The 20,759-nt window shown below is 42.8% G+C and overlaps 1 protein-coding gene across 1 annotated transcript in view; it reads left to right on the forward strand.

The window, feature by feature from the left end:
* GARRE1 (granule associated Rac and RHOG effector 1) overlaps positions 1–20,759 on the forward strand; it is a 61,145-nt gene that overhangs the window by 22,157 nt on the left and 18,229 nt on the right. Inside the window, exons 2-7 of the mRNA XM_058033893.1 lie at positions 7,098–8,424; positions 15,367–15,573; positions 17,872–18,012; positions 18,271–18,366; positions 18,491–18,652; positions 19,647–19,805. Of these exons, the coding sequence (XP_057889876.1) occupies positions 7,936–8,424; positions 15,367–15,573; positions 17,872–18,012; positions 18,271–18,366; positions 18,491–18,652; positions 19,647–19,805 (1,254 nt within the window). The 5' untranslated portion in view covers positions 7,098–7,935. The remainder of the gene's footprint in view (positions 1–7,097; positions 8,425–15,366; positions 15,574–17,871; positions 18,013–18,270; positions 18,367–18,490; positions 18,653–19,646; positions 19,806–20,759) is intronic.

Raw genomic sequence — 20,759 nt, forward strand, 5'->3', positions numbered from 1 at the left:
AAAAGAATTGACATTATTTCCTTTCTGTTTCCAGAGGGGAGCTGGTCCTGCTTTCAGAGGAGGTAACATAAGCACCTATTGCCAAGGGAGGGTTGGAGCAGTGATCCTGATCTGACACAGGCACTATTTTTGACATTGGCTGAGGCACACAAGGCTGAAAGAAGCTCTGATTTAACACATTCCTTTCACCAGCTCTTCCTTTTGCTGTCATGTCTTATTGCTGAGACTGGAGTTAGTGCTATTTCAAGTGTTGTGTGTTTTACTTCAAACAATGTGCAGGAAGTCTCCTGGTGGACTGTAGGCTCTGCCTTGGAAAAATCCACTTCACTGGGCTGGCAGGTCTGAATCTGACTGAGGGACACCTACATTGCATGTGTGTATTTTCGGGAGTGTGGTTACACAGGTTTTTAGGGTTTTTGTCTGAAGGAAGTGAGGTGGTGTAGTGCTGAGCAGGCAGGACCCTCAGCACTTACCTAACTCCCCAAATTTGATGTTCTTCAGCCTTTTCCAGTTCTGTTTCTGAGTGGTTTTCATGACAGAATTGTTGGTTATTTGGATTTTTGGGCAGGGCATGGACATATTTTTGTCTTTGCTTGTCATTTTGGGCACCTAACAGAAATACACCCCAACAGGATTTTTCAGTACAAATGCAGAAGACAGAAATAAGCACAAATAATTTACTGTCGTTGCCTTAAGGAGCATCATTTTGAAGGGAAGAAAACTCAGAAAAAAGCATAATAAATTAGTTCAGAGACTGTCTATAAATGCTAGGTAGATATATCATCGGTGAAATTTGTATTTTTAGTTAATAGAACCAGGTTGTTGGTTTAACAGATCTCAGTGCACACCTGTGCACATCAGTGAAAGAGGGTCCTGTTCTTCATGAGCATGATCCAGTGACTTTTAGAGCAAAGGAATCATTCCATGAGCACCTTTGCAGTGACAGGAGCAGAGAACCAGCACTTTGGCCCTGGATTTTCCCCTTTCTGCAAATTCTAGCACTGGGCATTATTACCTGGGCAGTTTGAGAAAATACAACTGCTGGGGCAGGGAGGACACGGGGGCATTGCCAGGGTGGCTGTGGCACCCCTGTGCCCCCAGGGAGCTGGGACACCCTGGGAGAAGGCTGTGTCCAACAGGAGCTTCATGGATTCTCTAAGGATTCACTTGACTACTTTTTTGTTTTGGTTTGGTTTTTTTTCCTCCAACTGTTCTGGGCAAGCAGCCAAAAAGGAATCCCAATGAGCAATTCATGAGCTTACAGGAGCTAAAATGATTTTGGTATAATGGTGTGTTTCTGACTTTGCTCCATCCTTCTCTAATAAGGAGATTTTTACAACTTGGGTGACAAAAAAGCCCATCCAGGAGGTGCCTGGGTCTCCTGGAGGCTGCAGCCCACCCCATTAGAAAGCTCTGGAAAGCAGTGCTGGTTTTCCATCCTGGATCTGTGGCTCCAGCCCAGGAGCAGCTGGGGCTGGGTGAGGAGAGTCCTGTTCCTGCTGCCATGCCTGGGTTGCTCTGGTGCTGTGCCTGCATCCTGCCAGCTGTGGGAGTGAGTCTGGACAAACCCTCAGCCTCCTTTGCCCTGCTGGTGAAGATAATCAATACCTGTCAACCCCTACAAAAGCATTTGCATGCTTTAAGTATTTATGATGTGTTGGTAAGAAATCCCAGGTGGTGCAGAATAACTTGGTTGGTGTCAGAGGTGGATGCATATTTTCTGCCAGCCAGCTTTACTTGAAGGTGGCTCTTCTTGTTGGTTTTTGAAACATTTTTTTTTTCAGCTCTTGTATTATTCTGAAAAGTTTTGTGTTCACAACAGTGTTTGAAAATGAAACAAATTTTTAAAAGCCCACATTACATTTCATCTGATGTGTTTGCTCTTCATGGGGTGGATTGGATAATAATAGACAGGTGCCATTCCTGTGGCAATTTTAATAAAAATAGATGTGGTGTGTTGATGAGTAATAGTGGAGAGTGTAGTCAAAGTCAGAATTTAATTTATCAGGTTGAGATTGTGCTGCTGAAATTAGAACTGTTTTTTATATTGAATCCCTGGTCTGGAATTCAATTCCTGACCAATTCCAATTTCTAGTAATTTCAAATTCCAATTTCTAGTATTTTTTAGTAGATATGTTTTGTAGATGTAATCCATCTTCAGTTTGGGAGAGTCTAAATGAATCAGCTTCCAGTTAAAAATGTGATGTCTGTCTTAAAATACCTCCCAAAAAGTAGTTGGGGATACCTGACTGTTTCCTACCCCCCATGCCAGAGAGGAAGCTGCTGTGCCCAGCTCTGTGCCCTACCTCTGTCACACACACATTTGATGAAAAAATCCTTTCCTTAGGATTTTCTCTCCTGAGAGAGCTGGGAGGCCTCAGGGAACAAAATGTAAACAATGATTATCTTGCTGCTGTGGAATGCAACAGGTGCATCTGTGATTGGTCTCATGTGGTTGTTTCTAATTAATGGCCAATCACAGTCAGCTGGCTCGGACTCTCTGAGACACAAGCTCTCTTCTCTTCTCTTCTCTTCTCTTCTCTTCTCTTCTCTTCTCTTCTCTCTCTCTTCTCTCTCTCTTCTCTTCTCCTTTCTCTTCTCTTCTCTTCTTCTCTTCTCTTCTCTTCTCTTCTCTTCTCTTCTCTTTCCTCTTTCTTCTCTTCTCTTCTCTTCTCTTCTCTTCTCTTCTCTCTCTTCTCTTCTCTTCTCTTCTCTTCTCTTCTCTTCTCTTCTCTTCTCTTCTCTTCTCTCTCTTCTCTTCTCTTCTCTTCTCTTCTTTCTCTTTCTCTTCTCTTCTCTTCTCTTCTCTCTCTTCTCTTCTCTTCTCTTCTCCTTCTCTTCTTCTCTTCTCTTCTCTTCTCTTCTCTTCTCTTCTCTTCTCTTCTCTCCTTCTCTCTCTCTCTCCCTCCCTCCCCCTCCTCTTCTCTTCTCTCTCTCCTTTCTCTCTCTTTCTATTCTTAGCCAGCCTTCTGATGAAATCCTTTCTTCTATTCTTTTAGTATAGCTTTAATATAATATATACAATAAAAATAATAAATCAGCCTTCTGAAACACGGAGGCAAATCCTCATCTCTTCCCTCATCCTGTGAACATGGTCACTCATGTCCTTCCCAGCCATGCTTTCCTCTCCAGGCCCTTTGCAGCTGGGTGCCCACACACAAATTGTTGTTCCCCTGGTGCCCCTTCCAGCCCTGAGCCAGCTGTGCTGGGGACAGAGGGACACAGGGACACTGGGCACTCCTCAGGACGTGCTGTGCAGGTTTCCCTTGCTCTCCTGCTCCCAGTTGGCTGTGCAGGTGTTGAGGACCATGTGGAATATCTTTGGTTAGGTGTTCACATTTGGGCATGGGGTGGCCTGGCCAGTGATGGGTGGGATGTACACCTTGGTGGCAGGAACTGGGGAGGTGGAATGGCACCTTTCCTTGTGGAGTGACTTTTGGATCTGCGCCACATTTGTATCTCTAAATGTCAGGGAGACTTCTGTGTGTTTTTGACAGGAGGCCCTTGGCTCTGGCAGCTTCCTGGCCTTTTGGCCTCACCGTGGGTTTGTTTGTTCAGGCTGTTCCTGGGTAAGCAATCTGGCTGCTCTGGCTTGTCTCTTTTGGAGTTAGCTTTATTTGAACATTAATTAGATTTCGTTTGTTTAACATAAATGGTGGGTGCGGTGTGAGTTCATCCTGAGATTTGGAATCTGTATCTCAATCTAATTAAAACCAGCATGAAATAGCATGAAAAGTTATATTCAAAAAGTTGGCTCAGGTGTTTTGGACTATTTTACTCATCTGTGTTTTATCGCTTTTCTCTGGAAGGACAATAGAATCCATAAGGAACACCAACTGAAGGCAAACTTTGGCCAGTTTTTAAAGTTGAGGTCAGAACTTTTTATAAAGCATTGCTTCCTCTACTCAGTTTCTTCTGTTGGTTCAGGGGAAAAGTGGCCTTCTTTTATAGCAGGGTAATCCCAAACAGGACAGATGGGGATTGGACTCCTCATGCTGGTCCAAAACAAACTGGGAGGTACCAAATTCCACTTGTCTGAAAGTCCTCCCTGTGTATTCAAATCTCTTGTGACTGGTGAAGTTAGGAAAAAGCATTTTCCTGGGAAGTACCCAAGCAAAAATATTTGGATGCTACATTTAAAAAAATTAGTGAGTAGATTTGCATTTGCATTCATTTTCCTGCAATTTCTTTTTCCTCTATGCCAATGGGGCCTTTTTTAGAGGAGCTTGTGCAGCTGATTTTCTGGGAGTTCAAACAGTCCAAACTCGTAGCAGTTCCTTAAATTTGGAATGAAGTGAGAATGCAAACAGCATGTTGGGCTTTTCCAGTGGTGTTTTGCCAAGCAAGGTAGTGGAGCTGGGTATATATTAGGTATTATATGTTTATATTATTATATATGTTATATATATTATATATGTTATATATATTATATATGTTATGTATATATTATATATTATATATATGTTGTGTATATTATATATATTATGTATATATTTATATATTATATATTATATATTATATATTACATTATAATTATATATACTGTTTGATAGTACCTGAACAGCACTGTTTGGTTTTGGTTACATAAAGGAAGGACTAAAATACCTTTTGGCGTGGTATGGTAACTTTCTTGGTAATTCCTTCACTTGGTTTCTGTGAGTATTTCTGTTTTCCACAAAATGAAGTACAAGCTTAATGTTATATTTTGGGTGATAACTAGAAGGAAACCCTTGGTTGCTTTCCCCCCTGAGGTGGCAGAGGTAGATGGGGCTGAAGTCCCTGCAGTTGAGTGTGGAGCCCTCACATTTAGGGCACACACCCAGAGCAGTGGGGAAGGGAAGGCAGAGCGTGGGAACCCTCTGTGCTTCACTTTTTCAGGGGAAGATGCAAAAGGAGGAATGTTTGTTTTGTATGTAGCATGTCAGAGAGCTCATTACAGAGTTTCAGACGTGGTATTCAGACACATGTCTGGTGTAGAGGCGTGCAGCTTTCCTCTCTCTGAATAAATATCAGCTGAAGAGACAAGCTGTCCTCTTTAAGATTCTGTGTAGGTTTTATTACAAGGGAATTTTGAAGCTGAAGAATTGAGTAAGTACCTGCAAGTTTGACGACAAACTAGAAGTAAAACGCAATGGTTTGTCATTTTTGTTTATAGCTGTAGAAAATATGAAGCCACCATTTTTTTCCCTATTCATTGCATTTATGTTCTTATAAAAGGATGCAGCAGGTTTATGTAATGGCTAAATATCTGACCATTCCAAATGATGAGTTCAGTGTGTTTGATCCTGAAAGGCTCTGTGTGTAACCACTGAGCTGAGGTGCATCTCTGATAATCTCATCTAAATCAGTACCCTGGAGCTTGAAAACCCTTCCTTCTTAGCTTTTTCTTTCATAATCATTTCTTAAGTTCCTCTGCAATGAGAAATTTCATGTCTACTTAGGAAAAACAATCATTAATTTACTTACATGTTGCATTTAAATTAACCAACTCTCTTATTCCATCTACATTTGTGTGCAATCAAGGAAACCAATTTAATCATGCTCTCCACCATGGTAAGCCACCATAACTTGTCAAACAAGGAGAAATTTCAGCTATGCTTGTGATATCAAGACATCTTAGAAATTTATGGTTTTAATGAGTTTCTTGCATTTTGACACATTCAGTTTGAATATTGGGAGAAGTAGTTAGGGAGGTAAGTAGTCAGCTTGGAGTACTTTAAGGATACTGAAGTGAATATGGGAGTTTCTTGGAGTTTTAGGTTTTCAGAAGTGCCAATAAGAAAGAATATTTGCTCTAGATCTCTGAAATAGAACCATCTGCAGCAATGATTTCCTGAAAAACTTGTGTCCTGTTTTATTGGGAGTGAAACTGGCCAGGTCTGAATGTTTTGTCCTGCTGTGTCTTGCCTTCTTTATCTGTGGGATGCTTGTATCCTACAGATGTGCCAAAATGGGAATGAATGAATGAATGAATGAATGAATATTGTGTGTGTTCAGACAGATGGAAATAAGAAATTCTTCCCCAACCATTCTGACAATATTACTACAGATTTCATTGCTCAAATATAATAGCTAAAGGAACATTTTGTTGTTTTATGAAAGGGTTCCTGGATTATTCTTCCAAGTGCCTGGGACATTGCAGTTGCTGCAGTAAGGAGAAGGATGTCCTTGTTTGATAGAATCAGGTGGGGTGTGTGGGAGAGGGAGAGAGTGCCTGAAGTGTGACTGGAGCTGGGACTGCCCAGACTGATGGCAGAGTTGGATCCTTCTGATGTTTCCTGGCACTCTGTGAGTGTCTGGTATTGAATACCTCGTGCTCCATCTCATCCCTGTCCCACTGCCCAGGCTCTGCTCACCTTCTGCAGATGCCTGAGGAGCCCTTGGCTCTCCAGCTGCCCCAGGGTGTGCCAGCAGGAGCAGGGCAGTACAGACGTTGTGTTTCCTCCCCACTTTGGCGTGTGCTGAGTGTTCTTTAGAGCAGTCAGGTTCTTAGGCAGTTGTGCCTCGTGTAGCACCTTGTGAATGAGAGGTGCTGCCTGCCCATCACACTGGAATGGGACATGAATGTGGTATTTCTCAGCTAATCTCAGGTAGGATTAATCTGCCTGCTAATCTCAGGCAGATTGGTCTGTTGTTGTACGAAATAAAAAACTAGGAACCTGTATCTGTTGACTTAGTAAACTATTAGAATAAATGGGAAGTTCTGCAATAAATTATGGTGAATGAAAAAAAAGTTTTAATTTATTTCATTTTAAAATTATTTTTAAAGAATGAGATTAGAAAATGTGATTAGCTCCCCTTGAGCTCTGCAGTAATAACCTTTTGCTGTTCTTAACTGTGCAGGACTTGCACTGGGGATTAAGCAGACTGTTAAGTTTGACAGCCCACAATGGAAGAATTAACAAGAAAATATCCCAGTGTTGAGTTTAGCCACAGGATGACTCTGGCTTCTCACAGCCTTTTAAACTCAGTGCAGCTCTCCCCCTTTGGATCTTGGATGTTGCTGCCAGTGTGTGCCCAGAAATGTGAACTGGGACATTGCAGGAGTTAAACTTGCAAACCTCTGATGTATGACCTTTTTTTTTTTCCCTTCACAGGAAATGACCTAGAGGCCTTACAAATACATTTGTGCATTTTTGTTCTGAGTCTGCAATTGAGGGCAAACGCAGTCTGGAAGCACCACTTGTTAAAGTTACAACGGAAACAACTACCTCAACACACAGGGAAAGGGGAGGAAGGCTTGCAATAACAAACACTCTAGTTTTTAATAGCTTATACTTGCAAAGTCTTCTGTAAACTGTCCAGATTTTTCCCCCCCACCCTCCAATATTAAGAAGAGACACTACAAGTAAACTAAGTTGGCAGACTGGATCTGTCAAGACATTTGAAGATATTTGATGTGCTGACACAAGGATTTGCTTTTTCAAGGAAAGAGCCTCTGCACTGCTTTTATAATCGCTGTTGATCGGTGGTTTGCTCCACTTTTCCTGATGCTACTAATGGGAGAATTGTATTAAGGTATTGCTTCTAAAACTATTACTTGCATTGACAAAATTAACTTTTGTACATGCAGCAGCAAAGGACAATGTTGCTGTCCTGAAGAACTTGTAGGCGATCACTTCTCTGCTCCAGTTGGCTTTTCTGCCTGCAGAGGGGATACCACACAGGGGACAGAGCAGTGCTGAGACACTTGGGCTTTGCTTTTCGAGTACAGTTTCTAACTGCAGCAGGGCTGCACCCAGCGTTGAAACCACGGAGTCAGCAGATGTGCTGCCATTCCCAGTGCTGATACAGATTATACAGACGCTTGCCTTTCTGAAATGCCTTTTGTGAAACCTATGTACACAGTCCTGCGCTGTTACTGTACATAGATCCCGAGGAAGGAATCTGACAAGTGATTGTTAATTGGAGAACTCTCTGGACAAGCACTCACTTATGTATTGCTGCAGTGCACAAGAAAGCAAAATGGACTACAAGCGGCGCTTCTTGCTTGGCGGGTCCAAGCAGAAGGTGCAGCAACACCAGCAGTACCAAATGCCCGAGCTGGGCAGGACCCTGAGCGCCCCGCTGGCGTCCCCCAGCACCCCCCTGGTGTCCCCAGCTGCTGCTGGCGGCTGCTCCCACCCCGCCTCCCACACCACTCCCATCGCTGACATCCAGCAGGGAATCTCCAAGTACCTGGATGCGCTCAACGTCTTCTGCCGAACGAGCACTTTCCTCACGGACCTTTTCAGCGGCGTGTTCAGGAACTCGCACTACTCCAAGGCAGCTATGCAACTGAAAGACGTGCAGGAACATGTCATGGAAGCGGCCAGTCGACTCACAGCAGCAATAAAACCAGAAATAGCAAAAATGCTGATGGAGCTGAGCGCAGGAGCTGCAAACTTCAAAGATCAAAAAGAGTTCAGCCTACAAGACATTGAGGTAGGTTACCTGGGAGGATACTGTTTGGCATGTGAATTTGTATCGTGCCTTCTGAGGTGGATTTCTCTTCAAAATCTACACCAAAACTTCTCCACCTTGCTGTGTATTTGTGGGAAAAGAGTTTCTTTTCCCACCAGCATCACATTTGGATGATGCTGGTGGGAAAAGAAACTCTTAATTTCTTACATACTGATAAAGTACCAAGTCATTTATGAGATCTGACCTCCATCTATGTTAATTAGGTATTTAATAGGTATTTCTGTAGAAGAACCAACTAGACAAAAGTTTTAAACCATTTTCTAGTTTATGTTAGCCAGTGTTTCTAAAACCGTTATGCCATCCTATTCTGAATCAGCCTACACTTCCCTCAGGAGAAACCTGAGCACATGGGAGTAGCATGTTGTCATCAGTGTTTCAGTAAAACTGCATATTCATTGACTAAAGAGTGATTTTATCACTCTTTAGAACATTTTTATATTTTTGAACTGTTGTGAGAGGAAAATAACACACTGTGTGAGATACCAGTGCTGTAAAATTTGTCATGGCTTTGCTGCAATGTTCCTATGCTGGCAGTGAGCATCCAAGAGTCAGGATTCAGAGAGGATCCCCAGCTTCCTGCTATGCCTGCCTGGGAAAGTCTGGATATTTCTCCTCCACTAAATGTGTTGCCTAGCAGGCAGTGCCAAGTGATAGTCACAGATAAATCCCTGCAGTTTTAAGCAGCTCCTTGTGTTTTGACATATTTCTTCACTTTGCAGCAATCGGCAGAGTTATTCCTTCAGAACTGTATCCTGAATGGAGAACCTACTTTAAGTTCTCTTGGTTTTGATTCAGGTTTCAGGTGGCTTTGTCAGAGTGAATGTTTGTGCCTGTCAGGCATTATCTGCTTTCTCTAGCTGCACCACTTCAGATGGAGTCCTTAGGGAGGGTGCAGTTTGTCAGTCAGCTCTGCCTGCAGTTGTGTGCTACAGTTCTCAGTGTTGGATGCTTGGTGTAAAATGGAGTGAGATATATATGTGCTATAAATGTCTTCTGTAGGTTGGTATTTTTAAAGACAATTCCATAATATCACTCTTTAAAGCTATAGCAATGTATACAAAAAAGAGTGAGTTTATGTAATTAATGGATCTTCATAATAGATGTGCTGAAAGACTTTCTGAATTAAAAAAAGCAAAAACATATGAAGCACTAGGTGTCTTCTGGGGGCTTTTGTGGGCTTGGACACGCTGTCCTTCCCAGTGTTGGAGCCTCAGCAGAGCTGCTTTTGCCACATGGGCAGGCTGAGGTGCTGCTGGCTGTGCCCAGGGAGGGTTTGCTCAGCAGGGAGCTGAGGAGCAGAGCAGTGCTTGTGCCAGCTGGGTGCCATCCTGCCAGCCTAAAGGCAGAGAATCTTCCCTTGGTCCCAGCTTTACCTGGCCAGTTCTAAGCCCTGTTCTGGGCTCTGCCCTGCAGTGCTCCCTCCCTCCCTGCCCAGAGCTCCCTGGTGAGCAGAGCAGCTGCTCCTCTGGGGCTGCCCCAGCACTTCTCATCACACTTCTGCTGTCTTTTCTTAATTAAAACTGCATCTTGCATGTGGCTTTGAAAAAAGTCAAAATGTGAGATTTATGGGCACTTCTGTATAATGAGATCAGTGTTGTGTTCTGCTTTGACTTAAGCAGCAGCAGAGTGTAGGAGTTTGACAGAGACTCCTGTGGGTGTTCTGTGGGTCCCTCAGGGCTGTGGGTGGGTGAATTCTGCAGCACTGAATTGGGTGGCTGTGCCCAGGGAGCAGCAGCTGCTCACCTCACTGCTGGAATGGACCTTGGCAGAGGCCAGTACAGGATTTGCTTGTAGGTGATTTGAAAGCACAGGGTACAAGTGTGCTGGGAGACCTGCTGAACTAAAAATAATCTTGGCCCAGTGAGTTTTGCAGTTGGGATGGAATTCAGAGGGGAAAGATGAATGTTGCAATATTTAAATGGACATTTTGAGCCTCAGGAGTGGAGCCCAGTGGGCAGCAGGTCTGGAGAGCAGTCCCAGAGCTCGTGGGAGTCATGTGTTGGGGAAGAGTCAGTGTTGTGCACTTGGAAATGATAAATCACTGCTGCTGTTGTGCAAAGTGACATTTACCATGTATTTAACACACTGTAACCTGCAAGAGCCATGAGCTGAACTCTTCACTGGTTATTATGGCCTCAAACTGAGCAGTGCAGGTGCACAGCACTGCTGGAGAAACAGGGAGCCAGAGGAGTGGAGCAAGAATGATCAGACATGCAGGAAATAAGGACAGATTGAAAAGATGGACTCTGCAGAAGAGAGGCTGAGAAGGGAAATCAAAATTGCTCAGGTATGTGAGAAGCTGCCAGAACATGTCAGTGTCTGTTCTTCATGTCCGTGTAAGGTGGAGCAAGGAACTTAAATTTCAGAGGGAAAGATTCCCATTAGATGCTGTGGAAATCCTTTGTGATGTTAGTGGAGCACTGATGTGGATTGCTACAAAGGGTAGGGAGCAGGGCTGACAGAACAGGTTAAACCTGCCTCTGGCAAAACTGACCCAGGTGAAATTTCTCCTTGCTAGGGACAGAAGGGTGACCTGGTGAGATCCTCTCCCACTGAGCTTTTCTGGGATTTGAAAACTCAGCTGTTGATGCTGAAATTTCAATTTAAAAAGTGGTTTGCTTTTTTTCCCCCTGGTGGATAGAGAAGTTAACATTTCATAAAACTGCCAGCAGGATTAAAAAACTCACAATGTAAGCAGAAAAACATAAAGGGCTTGCCTGACTTCATCAGAGTTTACTGAGCAGGGAAGTGATGGGGGAAGAGTGGGAGGCAGTGGAATTGTTCCCTGGAAAATACCAGGAGGGGAGTACAGGTGTATCTGCAGTTGCTTTCTCAGCTTCCCCATGGGTGACTGAAAGAATTCAGAGCTCTGAGAGAGAACTGGGAGGTGGTGAAAGCCCTGAGGGGCAGCAGAGCCTCCGCAAGGCCCTGCAGGGGCTCTGGTTTGGGGAGGGTGTCACAGGAACAGGGGGGCAGAGGTGCTCCCTCTGTGATTCAGGGGGCACTGGGGCACAACCCCAAATTCGTGAGGCTTTCTGTGTGTGAGCCCAGCTAAGGAAAATGCAGTTTTCCTAAACCTGGCTTAACACAGGCTGCAGTTTTTGGGAGGAATGAGAAGTCCAAGCAGAGCAGGTTTGGCTTGAGGAATCAGGCAGAGCTGTGGCTTTCCTCAGGTGCTTCATCTGCTGTAATGGGCTCTGCCCCAGGGAGGGCAATAGCAAGAGAACTTAAGTTTGGGTGAACAAAACTGACTTGAATTTGGACTGGAAGCTGTTGTGCACCCTGGACTGTAGCACCACAGGATGAGGTATTTAATTTATTTATTTATTATTACTTAGAACAAAGCTTGCTAGCTCAGAACTGCCTGCCAGGCTGTGTGAGGAGGTGACTCCTCTTGATCAAAGTGTGGTGGCAGATGGAGTTTCCCAAGGTTTCTTCATTTCAGAAATGCAAATGCTGGTTTTTATTTTCTTCTTTTTCTCTTCACCTTTCAAACACCTTTGAGTTTTTGTGTATTCTGTGCCTTGGGTGAGGAACAGCTTGGAAATCAGGGTAAATGAGAGTGTTTTCCATATCTGTTTGTCAGCTGGGGGAATGCAGTGACTCTCTATTTCTATTAATAAACGCATTAAAGCAAATCCATAGGGAGGAGCAAAACTGGTAAAAGTAAGTGTATTTCTCCATCTCTTATGAAGTTTTGCAGAAGCCTCAGTGCTGCAAAATATAAAGAATTACTTTTAGTTACCCAGGGCTTGTGTATTGTCTTAGAAGTGGCAGTAATGAGAGGAATGTCCCCATTGCCTTCCTGTACAAAAAGGAAGCATGGATGGGCATCAGGTATATTCTTGGATGCTCTGTTTTGTATTAAATTCAGATAATTTTTGGCTTTTATGTGTAAAAAGTAGCCTAAGATTTTTTTTTCACAAGAATCTTATGAGACAAAAATATCTGAGTAAATATTAAATGTAATATTTGATATTTACTCAGATTTTTTTACAATGTTTCCTTAGCAAACATTGTAAAGCTAAATTTAACTATTTTTTAAAATTATTCTTTCCTGGGATTTTCAGGAATTGGCTCCAGACTCTTTTGTGTTGAGGAGCTGTTGGTAGCAAAAAAATACCTTGTCTTACATTTTAATTGCTGCTTTTTATTTTTAAAATGTTTCACACTTAATTGTTTTTCTGCTAAATTATAGTGACCACTTCAGTAGCTGTCAAGATCAGATTATCATGAGTGGATTTCAGGGTCACTGCTGGGAGAAATGAGTCTGTTGGGTTTCCCAAGCCTTGCAGCTTCTGCTGGAATCCTGCTCAGCCTGCAGGTGATTCCAGCCCATGGGCAGGACTGAGCCTTCCCTTGGAGGGGTTCTGTTCATGAGATCCCTCTTTGGAACTGCTGGGTAGTGGAAATGAATAATAATCTGTAAAAATGAATAATATTCTGTAAAAATGAATAATATTCTGTAGTAATAATGAGTAATATTCTGCCCACTTCTGGCAATGTACAGGAAGGTTGTTGGCTCATGAAGGGGCACACCAGTTCAGTGGCAGCCAGGCTGTGCCACCAAGGACACTCAGGGGAAACCACTGAATAATTCTGTTGTAGTGTTTGACTTTTTGAGAATTCTTGTTTAAGGAAATAGCCAAAAAAAGGGGAAAAAAGAAGAAAATTTTACTGCATAAAATGGCACTTGGAGAACTGCAAGCCAGTGTTTGTATCAAGTGTGGGGGACTGACACCTGCTATTTGCTGCTTTATTACTGGTGGTGTTCTCTTGTAAGGAATCTGTTGAACAAGATTTTCTTGCCAGGCAGTTTGCATGGCATCCCTATTTGCAATAAAAGTGGCAATTTTGTGTGCACTTTGTTCAGTGCAATATTCCAAAGTTGGCTGTGTGTCCCCATTAGGAGAATAAAGTGGGACAGAGCAACATGAACCCCTCATCTCATTGGTAGGGAACCAAAAATCCCATTGCTTCCAGCTGCAGGAGGAGAGAGATTGCTGCAGGTGAGGCTGTGCTGGACAAAAGCTGACCAAAGCTGTCCTGCCTGACTCAGGCCAGGGCAGGGAAGGTGCTGGGGCTGAGCCCTGTGGGACAAAAAGTTTGGAAGCTGAAGACTTCATGATGGAATAGAAATGAATCTAAGGAATGGAGGGAACATCACCACTCCAGGGAATCTCAGTGGGTGACACCTGAGGTGGTTCCAGTTCAGCTTGGATTCCTGCACAGTTTGGAGGGTTTGTGTTTGTTCTGCTCTGAAGGAGGACAGTCACACACTCCTGCATGGAAAGTGGGGCAAATAAACTTGGAAAAGCCCTGCTGGTGTTTGTAAGAGTGGAGAGCTGCATCCATGGCTGATGCTGGTCAGGGGGTGCAGAGGTTCCCTGTCTGCTCTCACAGGGGGCAGTGCCCAGCCCTGGGGGGCAGGGATGGGTAAGGCAAAGTTGGGTAGAAAATCTGACCCAGTGAGCTCTTTACAGCTTTAAAATGAATTTGGATCTCCTATCCATCCAAAGGGAATGTTTAACAGTGCAAAACTCCTCCACCACTTTGGTAGTGAAGCATTTTAAACCACCCTTGCCTATTTTGGAGGAAGGCTGAAATGGATTTTTTCCAAAAATCTCCTCCACCGCTTTGATAGTGAAGCATTTTAAACCACCCTTACCCATTCTGGAGGAAAGCTGGAATGGATTTTTTTCAAACAAAATAAAAGTTCAGTAAAGCAGATGTTCTTAGTTATCTCCACTGTTTAACATTGTAAGTTATAAGTAGGAATGTTGTGTGCTGCCACTTAAAACCTAAATAATTTATTTATTTTGAGCATTATTCCCAGGCTGGGGAAGCTTCAACCTTTGTACCTTAAATATTCTTTGAAATTTAATCAGCTTGAAATTCCTAATGAGTGCTAGTTTCATCTTCCCCTGAGAATTGCATTCTTCCTACACAGAAATAATTCACATCACCAGTTGCCTCTTCCTGCACTTTTCTTATAAATCTTTCTAATCTCATACCCAGGAAAGTTGGAGTTTTCTTTATTTTATCATTTGCTGACTGTTTTCTTTAATAAGGCAAGCTCCCCTTTCAGAGGTCAGTCAAAGTACCAAAAATGTTTAATTTTATGCCTTGTACAAAGAAGGGAAGTGATGGAACCAGAATGGAATGTCAAAAGGAGTCTGGATGCAGTGGAAAAAAGCATTGCCACCACTGGTTCTGCTGAAGGAGATAGTAAATGCAAATAACTGGTGCTGTGACTGCAGAGTCCTGCCAGGAACATACATTGGGTCTGAATAGTTTTATTCCAGAAGAATGTAGCTGAAAATAAGGCAGATGATTTAATGGCTCCAAGGCAGCATGGCTTTGTACATTATCTGTGTATTTTATGAATTATTCCTAAAATGGAATTCAAGTGGAGTCTTTTTTAATAAATCAAAGTCAAATGCACATTTTAAAGGCTTTGTGTGATGAAGTCCATAAAAGAAACACTTTGAAATTCTTTTTTTGTTGTTGCTGTTTTGGGTTTTTATCAGAAATTCAGCCAGGGCTTTGTGCAGGTGGGTTTTGGTGTTGGCTTGGTCCTTGTGATAATATGCTATTCCCATTTTTGTGCTGATTTTGCCAAGTAACTGAGCAAGCTTTTCATTCCTCAAGTAGTCAGAACTTGAGTACAGAACTAAAAATGACTCAGAATTATTCTGGTGTCCCCTTCATTCATAGAAACGAATGCTCACTTATTACTTTAAGTAAATGGTTAAATATCATACCATATGATCTGAAGTATTATTTTAATTTAAAAAATCAGGGTTTAGCGCAGTTCCTTACCCCAAAGACCAAACAAAAAGCAAGAAGTGAAACTTCCATGATCTCCTCCATGTGCTTGAAGTGGTTTGTTTGTCCCCACAGGTTCTGGGGCGATGTTTCTTGACAGTGATGCAGGTCCACTTCCAGTTCCTGTCGCAGGCTCTGCAGAAGGTGCAGCCCGTGGCTCACTCCTGCTTTGCTGAGGCTGTGGCTCAGGAGAGGAAGAACATCAGTGCGACTGGAGCCTCAAATATCAGCCCCACAAATGAGCTGGAAGATGCAATAAGATCCTGGAGAGGAGCAGCAGAGGTATGGAGGGCTTGCTGTAAGCACAGGGGATTCAGGGAAACCTGAAGTCAGCCTGGGTGTCCTAACAGAGGAACAAACACCTGATTTTAAAGACAGGCTGCATTTGGAGGGGGGAATGTGGCACAGTTGGTTTCAGACACTAAAACTCATTTTAGTCATTTTACTCATGTGATGACTGCACTGTCTTTGCCCCGTGTAAAGTTTTCTTTCTGATAGGGTTGTACACAAGGAGCACACACACAGTGCAAACAGATTTTTGTTATTATCAAATGGAGCAGACAGAGGGAATTAAAAATAAAACCTCAACAAGTCTTTGTGAAAACAGAGCAAAATCTTGATGAAAAATAGTCCAGATAGTGTCTGTTTCTCTCAGATTTTGAGCACAAATTCTGTTCTATATTTTAAAATCTTTGTGGTAATTTTTAACACTTCTGTCTTCATGCTAAGCTTGGTGTTGCTTGATCCATCCATTGTTGGTATGTGACCATGTTACTGAAATGTGCCACTCTCTGCACCTGTGCTTTCACAAACACCTGACACTGTGGAATCCTTGCTTTGCCAGCCCAAACCAGGACTTTATAAAGACATTCAGGTTTATGAGCTTTTCTGCTGTCCCTGGCACTGCTGAAACCTGGAGACTGATAGATAGAGTGGATTCAGACACAGAGTGTGTGTTTTCCCCAAATCCAGATCACTTGGAGCACGTGCTTGTGCAGTCTCATTTGGCCCACATGGTTTGTTACTCATCCTGAGCAGAAATCTTGTCAAGGTCTCCATTTATCACTCACATCTGCAAGGTACAGGAAAGCAAATGAATTACCTGGATGCAGAGGGATTATTTGTGATTTTTACTGCAGCATAAATTTGTTTCACTGGGTAAAATGGGGATTTGGGAGTGCTTTAGGTGTATTGCAGATAATTGTAACAGGTCTAATCCTGGTACAGCTGTACTTCTTTGGCATAAAAGTAATTAATTTTATGTGGCATGTACTTAGCTTCTTAAAACAATTACGGTTTCTAGAAATGCCCTGCAATTGCTATCAAATTTATTTAAACTGTGGTTAAAATTAAATTTGTCTTCACAGAATCAAGGGCTTAAATTTTATTTTTTACCTTTTGAGCATCCCACTTCACCTATTTCTGTTTTTCAGAAATACAAAACCTGTATTTCAAAATAGTTTTGTACAAGTATTGTACTAATTAAATCCTGTATTAAACATACATGGGGAGGAGAGAGATAAAATACAGATTCTCCATAGTTCCAAAACAACAATAGGAGAAACTTCTCAATTTTTGATTGACTGAAATGAATGATTTGGAGTATTTGTGTGGGGTATCAGGATGGCATAAGAAACATACGTGGTTTCTAAATAAATAAAATCTCTCTCTTATAATTAGATAGACTAATATAAATAATTTTGATAGGGGAATGTGAAATACTGAAATCTTTGCCAATTTTTTCCTTTGGAGTGGAAGGCAATCCACTGTTTTCCTATAAAATCACCCTCTCTGGCAGAACACTGCTGCTCCAGAGTGAAGTTTAAGGTGATGCTTTGTCAGTAGCTCAGAACTGGTTTTGCTCCTTCAGGCTGACTTTGGGAAATGCAGTAATTCTGTCTGTCAGGTGAGCCCCTGTCTGTCCATTGGCTGTGGTACCAGAAGCCCTCAGTTTGGACATCCTGCTTTAGAGCAAGACTCCTTCCTAGACTGGAAAATAACCCACATCTGTCTGCTTTATCCTGCTCAGTGATGGAGGATTTTACAGCTAAAAGTAGAAATTTGGCTTATTTTTTCTTTTTAAAATTATATTACGCAAAGTTGTTTTCTTGCTGTGCTAAGCTGATTTAGCATTGTGTGGCACTTCTCAAATTGCACCACAGTAATCACCCAAACTTTATGAAATGTGTCATCCTGTGAGCAGAGGAGTGTTTGTAGACATGATTTAACATATTTCTGTTTGTGTTGGAGTCACGAGTCTGTCCCCATGGTGTGGGCTGTGTAAGAGGATCCTGGTCCTGACAGGGAGCTGAAATAGTGACAGAAACAATGCAGAGCCCAAGTGCTTGCAGCACCCCTGTGCTGTGCAGGTTCCATCAGTTCTGCTTCCACAGTGGCAGTAGAAGAGAAGAAGTTATAATAAAGTCTCTTCCAGGTCCTTTCCCCCAGGTGCTGCTTCTCATCTCCTGTAGAAGATTTTAAAGTCTGTGTGGTTTTTCTTGTTCTTTTCTGAAATTTAATTAAGCCTGACCTGGTTTAGTGCTGACCCTCCTCACCCTGGGATTTAATTTTCCATTGCAGGCCACATCTCGACTGCGAGAAAGGGGCTGTGATGGATGCTTGGCAGGAATTGAAGTTCAGCAGCTTTTCTGCTCACAGACTGTGGCCATCCCTGAACATCAGCTCAAAGAGCTAAACATGAAAATTGACAGTGCTTTGCAGGTGGTTTTTCAAGTCTGCTGCTTTCATGTGCATGTGGTGCAGTCAGTGGGTCAAGGAGTGCAATAGGGGAGGAGTGCTCCTGCAGAATTGTGCACACGGGCAGCTCAGAGGTGTTTGGGAGCTGCAGCTTTGGAGTGTGGCATGATAATGTGTGTGTTCCATAGAGCTGAGAGGGGTAAATCCTTGTACCCAACACAGTGGCTGTGCTTCCTTCCTTGCTGACACACCTGTGCTGTCTCAATTTCTGCTCCATGGCAGGCCTACAAGGTGGCTCTGGAGAGCTTGGGTCACTGTGAATATGCAATGAAGGCTGGCTTCCACTTGAACCCAAAAGCAATTGAAGCAAGTCTGCAGGTAGGATCTGCTAAACCTGCTCTCTTTCATCCCTCCTCACCTTGGAAAATACACAAACATTTGGGCCCATGGTAGGATTTTCTAATGTCTTCATTTCTTCTGTTGGATGTGTTCTGCCCTGCAGGGCTGCTGCAGTGAGGCTGAAGCTCAGCAAACAGGAAGGAGACAAACTCCACCTCAGCCCATCCAGTGTGAGCTGCCCACTGTCCCTGTGCAGATTGGATCCCATTTTCTGAAAGGAATCTCCTTCAATGAGTCTGCAGCAGAAAACCTGAAGCTGAAAACGGTAATAACTCCTAATTAACCACACAAATAAAGAGTAGAATTCATTAAAATGTTGAGAACAACAGTAATGGAAGTTCCATGCCAAACCTGTGTTTAAAAGTGCTTTTTTTCAGCCTGGCTTCCTGTGGAAACAGGATGTTGATAACATTATAGGGCTACACCTGTTTGTGATAACATTTTGACCACCTGAGCAATTTTGGTCAAATGTGAGAGAAGCACAGGCATGACAGGAATAGAGATCTAGGGTGCAGTGAAGCTTCTGGGAACTTTTTGGAAAGAGATGTGTTAGCTATGAAGAAATACAGAGGAGAGTGAGCCCTTACAGATTCCCCAGCCAGTGGTGCATATCAGAGCCTTCATCTGCTTAGGTGCACAAGTCAGCCCAGCCTGCTACTGAGGGAGGTACTTGAAAAAAATACTTTGTAACAGAGCTCCTTTTGATGTCATCCTACAAACTGGAATCAATTTTTTAATAGAATTTTAAATTATGGAGATGTTAATTGTATTTTCAGAATAAACAAATGGAAAATAAACAAATGGAAAAATTATTCAGAAGTAATTTGGGCAATTTTAATCAGCACTTTCACTTTTTCTACATAAACCCAGTTCCTTGCTCCTGAAAGAGTTGAAATAGCAAGTTATATTAAGAAATACTATAATAAGAAATAATCTATTATTTCTTATTAGAAATAATAAGTGCTCAAAATGGTGATTTTCTGTTGTCTTTGCAGTGCTTTTTGTAGTTTTGATTAAACTGGTTTGCAGGAATATGAGCAGAAATACAGTTTATGATTTTGGAGCAGTGTTGTGTTCCAAGGAGCAGAGACAATCTTCCATATTTCTGTTCTGCAGTGGAGCTCCCCTGTTATACAGAGAGGTTGCAGACATGATAGCAGTTTGGGAAGATGTAGAACAATGAGAAATGCATCTGGCAGCCTTGCTGGTGCCTGTGTGAGTGGCGTGCTGGTAGCTCAGAGTGTTTGTTCTCTTTGCAGCACACAATGCTGCAGCTGATCAAGGAAGCTGGGTGCCACAATGGACTCACGCCCCGGGACGACTCCCCTGTCACTGAGGTGCTCAACCAGGTGTGCCCTTCCACGTGGAGAGGAGCCTGCAAAACTGCTGTGCAGCTCTTGTTTGGCCAGGCTGGACTGGTAGGTGATGCCCATGGCCTCAGGAAAACAAAGGTTGTGTAAATACCCTGAAGGGAAGCCTGGTGTTGGGGAGCTGAGGAATGAATTTGCAGTGTCTTGCTCTGTGTTGCTCTGTTTTTAGTGCTGCAGGTAATTTGATTTCTGAGCAAATGTGTCCCTGTACAGTGGGGCTCTGTTGGTGGTGTCCCTGTTGGACAGGAACAGAAGAATGCACCAGGTGCTTCCTGGTCTCCATTTCAAGAGAGAACACAAGAAATGAAACTTCTGCTTCATAAAGAAATAGAAATGCTTTCAAATCTATAGATGACCATGTTAAAAAAAAAAACAAAAAAAAAACCAACTAAACAGACCCAAAGACACATCTACCCCCTCTCAAATTGGCTTCAAAATTTGCCATTTTTTCATTTCCTCTCTGCTTTGACTGGAAGCTGAGTTTCCTGCCCAGCATAAAGTCTCTGCCCCAGGTAATGCTACCTGACATCTCCAGCAGAGGACAAGAGAGTTAAATCCTGCTGTAGACTTTGTGTTCTTGAGGGGAAGAAAACCAGTGGAATTTACAGTATCTTAGCAGCTGATAAAAAGAGATGCTTGGAACATACTCTGATAAGAAAATGCATTTGTGCTGCCATGACTAATGACTGCAATCTCTGCACTTGGTGAAGTGTTTGTGCATGACTTGTAGGATTTTTGGATTATTGTGAGTAGGGGAAGAGGCTGCACCTTCAGCATAGGAAGGCAATGCAAGGACATATCACTGTAGCCTGTGATAGTTTTGTCAGGTGTTCTTTGAATTGTCTTTAACCTACAGTGAGTTCAATGCTGCTTGCTGGTTCATTGCTGATTCCTTGTTCAAGGTGATGGGGGACCATGAGGGCTTTGGAATTAATTTGTGATTAAAGGACCCAAATAGCTGCATATTTTTAAGTCTGTTTTTCAGACAAATCACACAGCTGG

Source organism: Melospiza georgiana, chromosome 14 (genome assembly GCF_028018845.1).
Source record: "Melospiza georgiana isolate bMelGeo1 chromosome 14, bMelGeo1.pri, whole genome shotgun sequence".
Lineage (NCBI taxonomy): Eukaryota > Metazoa > Chordata > Aves > Passeriformes > Passerellidae > Melospiza > Melospiza georgiana.